Source organism: Nelusetta ayraudi, unplaced genomic scaffold, assembly GCF_046127955.1.
Source record: "Nelusetta ayraudi isolate G7.1 ecotype Tasmania unplaced genomic scaffold, CSIRO-AGI_Nayr_v1 ptg000018l, whole genome shotgun sequence".
NCBI lineage: Eukaryota > Metazoa > Chordata > Actinopteri > Tetraodontiformes > Monacanthidae > Nelusetta > Nelusetta ayraudi.
In genome coordinates, this window is record NW_027466068.1 from 1,502,501 (window position 1) to 1,515,038 (window position 12,538).

The 12,538-nt window shown below is 52.4% G+C and overlaps 2 protein-coding genes across 2 annotated transcripts in view; one reads left to right on the top strand and one right to left on the bottom strand.

The window, feature by feature from the left end:
• LOC142887803 (zinc finger matrin-type protein 4-like) overlaps positions 1-9,526 on the bottom strand; it is a 23,174-nt gene extending 13,648 nt beyond the window's left edge. The window contains exons 1-3 of the mRNA XM_076025662.1: positions 9,084-9,526; positions 5,999-6,100; positions 2,218-2,307 (exon numbers count right to left, since the gene is read on the bottom strand). Of these exons, the coding sequence (XP_075881777.1) occupies positions 2,218-2,307; positions 5,999-6,100; positions 9,084-9,170 (279 nt within the window). The 5' untranslated portion in view covers positions 9,171-9,526. The remainder of the gene's footprint in view (positions 1-2,217; positions 2,308-5,998; positions 6,101-9,083) is intronic.
• On the top strand, positions 7,469-8,602 carry LOC142887657 (uncharacterized). The gene is made up of 3 exons (XM_076025441.1): positions 7,469-7,594; positions 7,676-8,353; positions 8,549-8,602. The coding sequence occupies exons 1-3, from the start codon at positions 7,469-7,471 to the stop codon at positions 8,600-8,602; spliced, it is 858 nt and encodes a 285-aa protein (XP_075881556.1).
• Positions 9,527-12,538: the final 3,012 nt, after the last annotated feature.

A 12,538-nucleotide genomic window follows, 5' to 3' on the forward strand; every position in this document is an offset into this window, starting at 1 on the left:
GCAAAAAACAACAACAACACAACAACGTGAATCCAAACCACATTAGGCATCATTATCTCACGTTGTTGTCTGGATCCAGACAGAGTGGTGTAACACACAGCACAGCATCATGTTGTGCTGCCTCCAGCGCCCCCTGGCTGCAGCTGTGGGCCCGGCCCAGCAGCTCTGCCTGATGCCTCCTCGCTACAGGATCATTCCCAGGCTAAATCTGTAGGTCAGGATACACTGTGAACATGTCGCCTGCGGCGCGCACACACACACACACACACACACACACACACACACACACACACACACACACACACACACAGAGGAGAAATAGGCCAGCGAGGGGAATCCTGCAATAAGAAAGGAGAGGCTGCAGACTAAAGGCTCTATTGGTGGCCAGCCGAGCGCAAACACGAGCCGATGCACACAACAGACACACAACTGGCTGCCAGTGTCGCCACACACACACACACACACACACAGGATGACCTTCACATTGAGCAGCAGGCTGGCCGGCTGCAGACACTTTGAAAAAACTGTGTCACAACACAACCGGGAGAAGAAGGGTGCCCCTCGGGGCCGGAGCCAGGCAGGGCAGCGGCTATGCTAATCCTACAGCTACACTGATGTTAACATGAGTCCAGACTGTGTGGCTACAATTGATGTGTTTGGAAACACAAAAATGGCAATGTTTAAGTTGAGAACTCGTAACCTGACGTTGCGATACGGTGGATTCACCACTAGATGTCAGGTTTTTCGCAAATGGCCCCTTACTGTGTTAGCTGGCTGTGTTAGCGTTAGCGTCCAGCGTAGCGTTGCCAACTTTCATTCAGAAAAATGAAGGAGGCCTCCCTCCTGCAGTGCTTGGGGTCATGACCTTCACAGGCCATTAGAGGTCAATCATAACTTAAGACAGGCTTTCAAAGAAAGTCTGTGGTTCACATGGTTTGAACTGCTTTGTTCCCAAACAGACATCAGAAATGAGCTCGGCAACTGTAGCCCGGCAGCAGCGGCTGGTTGCTGCTGTTTGGCTGGGGGCCAGTGTTGGGAAGGGGGCGGGGCCTGATACTTGTGGTTTTGTTGTTTACCCCTGAAGTGTGACGAGCTGAAATCACGTGATGCCCCCCGGTGGAGCAGAGAGGAATGAACCCCCTGCAGACGCCCTCCTCCGTCTCCCGGCCCTGCGCTGAGCCCAGGGCCACGGCAGACAGCAGGTTACCGCGGCGACTGGCATGACCGCCAGCGTGTTGGCCTGTCAGGAAGCATCAGCTCAGTGGGGTCCGGACGCCGCGTTGCCGCTGCCGCTGCCGCCGCAGGCCGTACCCGCTGCCACACGCCGCTGCCGCTGCCACTGCCGCACGCCGCTGCCGCACGCCGCTGCCGTTGCCGCACGCCGTCAACGGCAGCCAGGCTGCCGCTGCACTATTTTTAGAGCAGGACACCTTAAGAGCGCCGCCCGCTGGCATCATGTCTGTGTAATTAAGGTGCTCCTCCTCCTCCTCCTCCTCCCCCACCTCCTTTCCTACTTCTCCTATTCCTCCTCTCACTCCTCCTCATTCTTCTCGTCCTCTTCTTCCCCCCCACCTTCACTTCCCCATCTCCTCCTCCTCCTCCCATCATCTCCTACTCACCTCCTTCTGCCCCACTCCCTCTCCACAACAGCAACACCACCTAACACAACTGTGTGTGTGTGTGTGTGTGTGTCTGTGAGAGTGTGTGTGTGTGTGTGTGTGTGTGTGTGTGTGTGTGTGTGTGTGTGAAGATGAGACTGTGACTGAAGCCTCGGACCAGTGGAGCCACTCATCGTCTCACTCTCACTCACTCTTTCACTCTCTTACACACACACACACACACACACACACACACACAGCGTTGTCTTGTGGAACAACATTACACAACCACAGATGGTTCCCACAAATATGACCAGAACTCGTTACTTTAGTTCCCACTGACACACACAGACTCACACTGAGAGTGTTGCTGCTGTTGCACACACACACACATATATATGCTGTTGCATATCTATCTATCTGTATAGATAGATAGATATATACATATGTATATATATGCATATATGTGCACATACAAATGTTTGTATGCATGTATTTTTTTTCACTTCTTTTAAACTTTGTGCCTTCCACTATGCTACATATGTTACACTGCTGGCTGGTTAGCTTAGCTTAGCTTAACATTAGCATTGGTGGGTGGTGGTGGATCGTGCTGACTTACATTATCTGTCCGCAGCTTCTTGGCAGGACAGCCGCCGTCCACTGGGTGGAGCATGTAGTAGAGCCGCACTTTGTTTGCGTGTTTCCGACTCTGCAGGAAGGGGGGGTGGGGGAGCGAGAGAGAGAGAGAGAGAGAGAGCGAGAGAGAGAGAGAGAGAAACGTTAAGGGGCGAGCGAGCAGCAGGACTTTCTGCTGTGGACAACAAGTGATTGTTGACGGGAAGCGTCTTGTTTACCATCATCCTCCTGCTGCTTTACCCACAACAACATCAATTATTAATTGTCTTTCCGCATCTTCTAGCAGCCTGGTAGCAACCAGGAGGAGCTTCAGCGGCTGGAGACCAGGAGGAGACCTTCACCAGAGGAGGGGAGCTATGACTTCTGCTCTCAAGGTCTCTGTGGGGCTCGGAGTGATCGTGACACCATCTGGCGTGAAGCTCCTCCACTCGTCTTCTGTTGGCGTTTGAGGGAAAAACTGGAGCCAAATTGAAATAATCATCCGTCCAACTGTCGAGAAGATTTCATCTGAAGCCGGCAGCGGGAGGTGGAAGTGGCCAGCAGGCGGAGCCTGAGAAGCAGGGCAGGAAGTGACCACTGACCAGAGCTCCTGACCAGAAACGACAGGCTCCTCGGCTTTTTACCCACAATCCTCCCTGAGAAACCAGCATGCATGTCGCCTCCTGTCAGCATCACTGACGGCATCTCCGCCCACAAGCACTTCCTGTGGTCTACTCAGCAGTAGACAAGTGGGCGGAGCTCCTTCAGGCCTGAAGAGGTGATGTGCTCTTCTTCTTCTTCTTCTTCTTCTTCTTCTTCTTCTTCTTCTTCTTCTTCTTCTTCTCATCAGCAGGTTTCAACCTGATTTCTCATGAAGTGAGTGTTGATGTGAGAGTCTTCTCATCATCTCCTCCACTCCTCATTTCCTGCCTGTCTGTCTGCCTGTCTGTCTGTCTAGCTGTCTGTCTAAACACCGTCACTGTTGAACTGGCTGTGCTTGTGACTTTACACATATTTACACATGATGGAGCACCATTGTGTGTGTGTGTGTGTGTGTGTGTGTGTGTGTGTGTGTGTGTGTGGCCTGGTTCAGCTGCTCTAAGCTTCTCCGCTCCACTAATCCTCTCCTCCAAAGATCAATATTCACAAAGGTCAAACTGAGCAGCTGCGGAAAAATGCAGATGAGCTCGTCAATAGCGGACGCTGCTGCTCCCGGCCTGAGCGTCGAGGCCGTGTGGGATCACAGGAGAAGCTACAACAAAACTATTCATGCTGATTTGATGTAGCAGCAGGAGGAGAAGCACTGGAAGATCTCTGGAAGGTCTCAGGAGGATCTCAGGAGGATCTCAGTAGATTCTCAGGAGAGTCTCCAGAAGAGTCTCCAGAAGATCTCAAGAGGTTCTCAGAAGATCCCAGGAAGATCTCAGGAGGATTCCACAAGGTTCTAAGAAGATCTCAGGAGGTTCTAAGAAGATCTGACACCAACTGAATTTCCCAGCTCATAACTCTGAAGTTCCACTGTTATGCACTCTGGAATTTTGGTGTCTTTGAAATTAACCAGGAATCCTGGAGCATCCTGGAGTGATGCTCTAAGCTCCACCTCTTCCACCCCAAAAGGATGCTGATTGGTCCGCACAGATTTTGAATGGTTGAAAAAAAAAACGTTTCTCTCTGGAGATTTTTAAGGAGGACGTGGCAGAGTTTGAACTCCTCCAGAGGCAGCAGCCATGGCTCTCACAGCCACTTCCTGTATCTCTGACTCCTCCCACCACTGCGGCCGACGTTCCCATCACGTTCCGCCGATTAGCGGAAGGAATGTTTGAATAATCACTGACATTTCCGTTTGGCCACTCGAGGCGCCGCCGACACGGCTCCAGTCGAGTGTGAACGGTCGGCATTTACCGCAGCCAATCAACTGCCGGTTCTGGCTGAGAAGCTCCTCCCCCGTCGTTTTCGCTCGAGTCAAATTGCTCAAACCTGCAAGTGAACTTTCAGTGTGAGCGACAGAAAAAACGGAAAAGTGCATCCTGCTGTGTGCAGACGTCCTGGACGCTGCACTTCTGTCCTCCTTTTGCTTCCTTGAGTCGACCTTCACGCCCCCTGACTGCCTCCATCTAGGTTTGGAGGTCTGAGGAGATCCTGCAGGGCCCCCTGGTCTCCTTGGTCCTCTCAGCCAAACCTGGAGCTGCTCTCCAAACACTCCTGAGACCTTCTGGAGGGCTGATGGAGAGACAGAGGCCAGGTGGGCTCCAGGTGTGCTCCACCTCCTCCTCCTCTTCCTCTTCCACCTCCTCCTCTTCCTCCTCCTCCCCCTCCAGCGCTGCTCCGCCTCACCACTCCTGCGAGGTCACTTCCTCCTCCTCCTTCGCTGGCATAAATTAGCAGCACGAGCAGAGGAGCCTTTTGAAGCGGCGATCGGCTCTGATCCTCCTGTGGATCAGTGGAAAGTCCCCCCCCCCCCCCCGCCGCCACCATCATCACTTCCAGGAGTTGGAAGGGGACGTGGAGGGGTGAGGATGGTGGGGGTGAGGGGTCGGGGGGGCTGTTCTCACCGGTGTTCCGTCGTCTCATCAGGGCCTCTGGCGCTCGCAGCAAAATGTGAAGAGTGTCACGGAGGTTTAGTGAGACATCCTCCTCCTCCTCCTCCTCCTCCTCCTCCGGGAGGAGAAACTTTGTGCATCTTTAATTTCCCGGCTGGAGTTTTTTTCTGCTATGTTTTGTTTTTTCTGACTATTTTGCCGCCGTCTCTGTGACCCAAACACGTCACGACGCATTACAGCCTCGCCGCCGCCGCCGCCGCTGGAAGACGATGCCGATATTTCCTCAGACTTTCGGCAGGCAACAGGCCAAAGCGCCGCCTTGTGCATCTGCCACACAACAACAGGATGAATATTTGATGGGGGTTGGCACGGCCACTTCCTGTCTCCCACGTCGCCCTGGAGCAGCCTCCTGTTATCGCCGGACGCCGTCTTTAAATAGCACATCGCCACCGCCGCCGCCACCGCCACCGAGCTCCGAGACGCCCTGCAGGGGGAGCTGAGCAGGAGAGGGATGAGATGACGTCGAGGAAACTTTGCCAAGTTTTTTTTTTCCTCCTGTGAGTTCCCACATTAGTTTGGAAGGAGGCAGGACTTGAGCAGCGCCGCCGCCGACACTTTCAGCTGGTGTCAGACGTCTTTAGAAGGCCAATCAGGAGCTGCAGCCAGGGGCTCCCAGGTCGTTAGGCTCCGCCCACCAGGTGGCTGGCACTGGTGGTTGGTCAGCTGACGGCAGCAGCCTGCTGGGAGGTCACTTCCTGTCCGGGACTTCCTGTTCAGCCTGCCGGCGTCTGTGTGTGGGCGGAGTCTTGTCTGTCATCAGTCAGTGGGCGTCGACCACGGTCGCCGCCAAATCAGATCACAGCTAAAGATGGCTCTCCTCTGATTGGTCAAACATAAGTGCTTCACACCCTCAGCCTCCCAACAGCCAGGCCCCGCCCCCTCCACCAAGACCCCCTGCTGAACACAACAGCCAGGTGTGTTCTGGTGATAATGAGCCTCTACTGCGGTTGTGACACAACAGCTGAGCTCACAGGAAGAGGAAGACGAGGGAGGAAAGAAGTGGAGGAGGAGAAAGAAAAGGAAGGGGAAGAAAAGGAAGAGGAGAAGGAGGAGGAGAAAGAAGTGGAGGAGAAGGAGGAAAAGGAAGGGGAGAAGGAGGAAGAGCAGAAGGAGGAGGTGGAGGAAGTGGAAGGAAAGGAGGAGGACAAGAAGGTGGAGGAGAAAGAGGTTTAGCGGGTTGTTCACCTCATAGTGGGCGACCCTCTGGGACTCGGAGATGAGCTGAGCGCTGCACACCTTGCAGTAGCTGTCAGTGAAGAGACTCTGGTCCACCTGAGTCGACTTCATCTGGAGGGAGAGAGAGACAACTTGAGCATGATGACGATTAGAATGAAGAGGATGATAGTGGTGATGATGATAATGATGATGACGATAATGATTGGGTCCGTGGCAGGACACAACCTGGCAACCAGCGAGTCGAACCTGGCAACCGGCCGGTCGGCTCCGACCTGAGAGCTTCTGGATGTTCAAGGTTCGTCAGAGAGGAACTCGCACCCCCCTCTTACCCTCCAGCACTGCTGACCTCTGACCTCTGACCGAGCCACACACTCGTTTGTTTCAGTTGTGATTTTCTGCAGCTGCTTCATTCTTTTTTCCGATTCGGCCTGGTGATGATTGAAAAGCTCAAAGCTCACTGATTGGCTGCCACAGGGACCTCGAGTGTGTGTCACACAGTGCGTTGTGTGTTGTTGTCGAGAGACACGCAACATCTGTCTGCTCTGCTTTTGATTCATGAGTTTGTGACTCAGAGGTCGTCGGCTGACCTCTGGCTGCTGTCAGCCAATCAGAGCAGCCCGAAGACGTTCCATCCAACCACCGAACTGCACCACTCAAAACAACTCAAAGCTGCACGATAAAATACGCCACCACAGATTTCTCAGAGCGGTTCTGCTCAAAGTAAACTAAACTCTGAGTGCAGTTTCATTAAAGCCCACTAGGGGGCCAAACCCCTCAACTTTGAAAGTCGTTGTGTTTTTAAGTTCAAATTTTCAATTTCAAATGAATTAACAGAAAAAAATATAGTGAAGATTTTTGTTGTTCAGCGCACAGATCGTTAAAAAGCAAACTGTTTTCCAGTGATGCAGTGCAGCTGCAGAGGTGGATATTAATAGATTCAAATTACACAAGACATTCAGTGTAATGAAAGACGTTTCTTCTTCTTCTTCTTCTTCTTCTTCTTCTTCTTCTTCTTCTTCTTCTTCTTCTTCCTGTGAAGCAATTTAAAAATAGCAGGTGGAAACTGGAGGGAGAGAGGAGCCGCAGGAAGCTGGCTGGGATGTCAGAGGAAGGGTGACGGATTAGCGGTGCCGCGCCCGGCCGTCTTCTGTGGACAGAGTCCACGACGGCCGCCACCGCACCAGCCAGACTTCCTGGTTTAGTGGGAGGAGACGGCGAGCAGCCACTGAGGGGACGGAGCCACGCAGCCGCATCCTCTGTATCATCCTGCTGGAGGCGCTGAGGAGCACACAGTTTAAAAGTGTTGAGCTCACTGTTGAGCTTTATATATGAGTCTTCATATTCTCTTGAGTCTGACGGTCTGGATGCAGTGGAGCAGCTTCACACCAGATTTAGCCCTCTGTTTGCAGCCTCCTGCTCAAGACTGCGGCTGTCAGTCCAATATAAAATCAAGGCTGTCTCAGAGGGTGGAGCCAACACATGGCCGGGCAACAGGAAACAGTGGAGGAAGCACTGGAGGAAACACTGGAGGAAACAGTGGAGGAAGCAGTGAAGGAAACAGTAGAGGAAGCAGCGGAGGAAACAGTGGAGGAAACACTAGAGGAAGTAGTGGAGGAAGCAGTGGAGGAAGCAGTGGAGGAAACACTGGAGGAAACACTGGAGGAAACAATGGATGAAACGGTGGAGGAAGCAGTGGAGGAAACAGTGGAGGAAACACTAGAGGAAGTAGTGGAGGAAGCAGTGGAGGAAGCAGTGGAGGAAACAGTGGAGGAAGCAGTGGAAGAAAAAGTGGAGGAAGCAGTGAAGGAAACACTGGAGGAAGCAGTGGAAGAAACACTGGAGGAAGCAGTGGAAGAAACACTGGAGGAAACAGTGGAGGAAGCAGTGGAAGAAACAGTGGAAGAAACACTGGAGGAAGCAGTGGAAGAAACAGTGAAAGAAACACTGGAGGAAACAGTGGAGGAAACACTGGAGGAAGCAGTGGAGGAAGCAGTGGAAGAAACACTGGAGGAAGCAGTGGAAGAAACACTGGAGGAAGCAGTGGAGGAAACACTGGAGGAAACAGTGGAGGAAACACTGAAGGAAGCAGTGGAGGAAGCAGTGGAAGAAACAGTGGAAGAAACACTGGAGGAAACAGTGGAGGAAACACTGGAGGAAGCAGTGGAGGAAGCAGTGGAAGAAACACTGGAGGAAGCAGTGGAAGAAACACTGGAGGAAGCAGTGGAGGAAACACTGGAGGAAACAGTGGAGGAAGCAGTGGAAGAAACAGTGGAAGAAACACTGGAGGAAACAGTGGAGGAAACACTGAAGGAAGCAGTGGAGGAAGCAGTGGAAGAAACACTGGAGGAAGCAGTGGAGGAAGCAGTGGAAGAAACACTGGAGGAAACAGTGGAGGAAGCAGTGGCCACTGGGAGAAAACGACTCTGGTCAGACCTTTAAATCCCAGTCAGAGGAAAGACCAACAGACTCAACGCAGGATCAGAAAACCAAAGGAGTCGCAGCAGGAACATCAGAGACTGAGATGGTTTTCTCTCAATGCTTTCTGGGAAAAATCCACAGACGCTGAAGAGAAAACTCAGAGAGAAAAACGGCTGTTTGACGGAAAAACTCTGAGGATGTCAAGTTTGATATCCAGCTTTGAAATAAAAAACCGACTGATGATTGAAATCTTCTTCTTCTCCTTGGCTGGACGCTGACGTCCATCCATGCCGATGCATCTCTCCATCTCCAGGATGTCCTCCTCACCTGCTGCTGCTGCTCCTGGGCTCCTGCATGCTTCCAAACTGAGCCACTCGGCTCTAAAAGTCACCTTGAGACCGAGGCTCCGCTCTTCTCCATCCCACTGCACTGATCAGCGGCTCTCCAACTCCAAACACCGGCACCACATCACGCACCGGCCACACTTTTTAAACCTCCAACACACGCACGCACCACGCACCGCGCACCGCAGCGCGGCGCGGCGCGGCGGCGCGCAGCAACAATGCGCGCGAAGAGCCAGATCAGCATGCAACACGACGCGCGCAGCTCCCCGCAGTAAAGTCACACTCAGTCCGTGGCTCTAGTGCGCGCGCAGAGCAGCCTGCGGGCAGCGTACCTGGAACTCCACGCAGTATTCCTGGTAGAAGTGCGTCGAGGAGACCGCCAGCTGCTGTTGCACTTGGAGGAAAACTGTGGAATCCATAAACCGGAGGGTGCGGGACCGAGCGGGGGACGCGGTGCTGCCTGCCTGCCTGCCTGCCTGCCTGTGTGCGGTGCTACTCCAGCGGCTGGAGAAGAGCGTGCCGTGCCGTGCCGTGCATCCGCGCTCCTCCCAGCCGCGCTCCCATTGGCCGAACGGCGCACATCACAGGCGAAGAGACCACTGAGACGGGTGCGCGCGCGGACACACACACACACACACACACACACACACACACACACACACACACACACACACACACACACAGTGTTGAAGATGAAACGGCTGTTTTGCATCTTGTGTTGATCCTGAACTACAGGAAGGATAAACATCTGAAGAAGAAAGAACTGCCTGTTTGTTATTTCATTGCACTTTTTATTATTATTATTATTTTTTTGTAACTTAATTGCAAGTCTTTTTTTAATAGATCTTCCAGAGCAGTGGTTCTCTACTGGTGGAGTCTCAGTGTCAACAACACAACTCCTCAATAAGACCACTTTTTCTCATGTCCGGTCAATAAGTGATTGAACTGAACTGTGTGTCCTGCAAAATAAATGACCAACATTTTCTCTGTAAGTGTATATTTTTTAGAAAACAAAACAAAACAAAACCTTTTTGTAAGAAAGGGGGAAACTGCCCACAAAGCTGCGACCTAATAAAAACAGCTCCTTGACCCACTTTTGGGTGGCGACCCACCAGTTGAGAAACACTGCACTAGATGTAGTATTTGAGCACGATGCAGTAATTCATGTGTCCTGTTGTGCAAACGATTGTAAAAGAGGAGGGGCTCTTTAAAAAAAAAAAAAAAAAAAAAGACCAATCACATCCACCCTCTGCACAGTGGAGGAGGTTGGTAGCAGTTCCAGGGTTCCCACTGGTGGGCGGAGGCTGACGGACCACTGCAACTTCCTGTCCCCGTCACCACGGCCAATCTTCCTCCTCAGAGGACTCTGACTGTCCCAGTGAATCTCATCTGATTTGCTAAAAAAACGCTGCAGGTATGAGCTTCTGTCACACCTGAAGGGCCCTGATTGGTCGGGTGAGCAGAGATGCTGGTCATTCGCTGGTCACAGACAGGCGAGGCTGTTTTGATTGAATTTGAAATGTTTTGCGACCGCAGCGTGTCGCTGATGTTTTATTCATCGGCGGTTTGGAACGGCGGAACGGAACGAGCGGCTAATTACTGGGGCCCTTCGGGAGCCCGGAGCCCCACGAGGCTCCAACCAGGCTGCCAGTGATCAGCTGGTGCAGCAGCTGCTGGAGACACCATGGTAAACAGGTTGAGACGTGGAGGAGACAACATCCCTCAGAAGACCGGTGGCCCAGAGAAATGTGGAACATCTCCTTCCCCACACACACACACACACACACACACACACACACACACACACACACACACACACACACACACACACACCAGCTAGCAGCAAGGCGGCTAATTATAGGCTGCTGCTAAAGGTTGCAGCTTAAAGGGTGAAATCCCCGCCTGTGGTGATGGGAGAGCCAATCAGCTGTGCTCCCCAGTGGGGATGGCGGAGAGGAGGCGGTTCCACCAGGGTTCCTGCCCAGGTGTTGCTTCTCCATCCTGGACTCCAGTGGAGCAGCCTCACATCGCCACAGCAGCCCGCTGTTAACAGCCTCCTGCCAGAAGCAAGGTTGCAACTGAGAGGGCGGAGCCAAACCTCGGCTGGGGGCGTGGCCCCAGACCTGGGAGAATTTTCAGAGAGGGAACTTTTCAACATTTTGAAACAAGAAGAAGAAAATAAAGAACAACACAAGATGCTTGTTGCTGTTGCCTGTCACTGCACCGCACTTGATGTTTAGCAGCACTGTACACACACACACACACACACACACACAGTAGTTCAAAGCTGTTAAATCTGAATTCTGGACATTTCCGTGCTGATGTGACTCATCGCCGAGAGCCACTGAGTCAGTGGCCCAAGCCTCCCTTCCTTACTGCCCCCTACGGGTGAGAAGAGTGTGTCACCACAGCAGCGGCCTGCTGACGCGCTCACTTGCAGTTTGTCTCGTCGGACGACAACAGATGTTTGTCACTGGAGGAGAGAAACACGTTGCACACGGCAGTGGCAGCAGCGGGGTGTGTTCATGGTCCTGCTCAGTGTGTACGCAGTGTGGGCGTGAGCGGTGTGTGTGTGTGTGTGTGTGTGTGTGTGCGTGTGTGTGTGAGCAATGCGTGTAAACGCAGGTTCCACCGTGTGTAATGTGCCTCAACACAACTGGCAGCTTTCCAACTGTCACACAGCATCAGTGTGTTGAGCAGAGTGCAGCTGTTAGCATGACTCCACACACACATACACACACACACACACACACACACACACACACACACACACACACAAGAAACCTCTTGATTCTTCTAGATTGTACCCTACACACAGATTTCTATTGCTGACTGACCTCTGGACACACTGGAGTTCAGCTCCTGGTGTTCCTGGTGTTCCTGGTGTTCCAGGTCTTCCAGGTGCTCCTGACTGATCTCATCTACAGGGTGAAACTCCTCCTGCCCTCCTGCCAGAAGGTTTTGAGCTCTTCTGGACCAGACCACCAGAGGCTTAAGCCAGCTCTTCTGCAGGGATGATGATTGGCGTCTTGGTGTGGGAGCCTCCCCAGAGTGGCTGATGATGGGGGGGTGGGGGGGTGGGGCGGGGGGGCAATCAATAGTGCCCCAGTTAAATATCCCATCAGTCACTGGGAGTGACACAGTATCACTCCGGGGTGATGATGACCAGAGGGGTTTTATCTCTGCGGCTGCTGCTCTGTTTTCTGCCGTTTAACAGCATAAAAGAGGCAAGAACACACAGCAGTAATTGAAAAACTACTGGTAGTTGTTCTTCTGCAGCCGACAAACCGACCGACGGGACAACAGCTCCCTCTACTGGCTGCCTGCTCACAGGACAGCGGCGTCTCTGTCAAATTACGTTTACATTTTTTCACTCCGACAGAGTCGTCGCTGTTGTCACGTGACCGTTTTTTAAAATTATATATTGTAAATACACTGTGTATATCTAACCCATGATATATGTTACATATGTAAAAAATAAATGTACATATAAGTATATATATATATACATATATATATATATGAAAGCAGTGAACGACTACAGGACTATAGAAGGACATTATGAGAGGTGGAGGAGGTGGGGGTGGTGGTGGAGGAGGAGGTGGAGGAGGAGGAGGTGGTGGTGATGTTTCCAAGCCCACTATGGAGCTGTTGTCGCACTGCTGTGTGATCGTCATCATTCTGCCTGGTTACTTCTTCTGACGGGACTAGTGCCGCTCTCGACCAGCAGAGGGAGCCCTCTACTCATTTTTTAACCTCCGCTCTGTGCCAGGAGAATCTGGCTCCT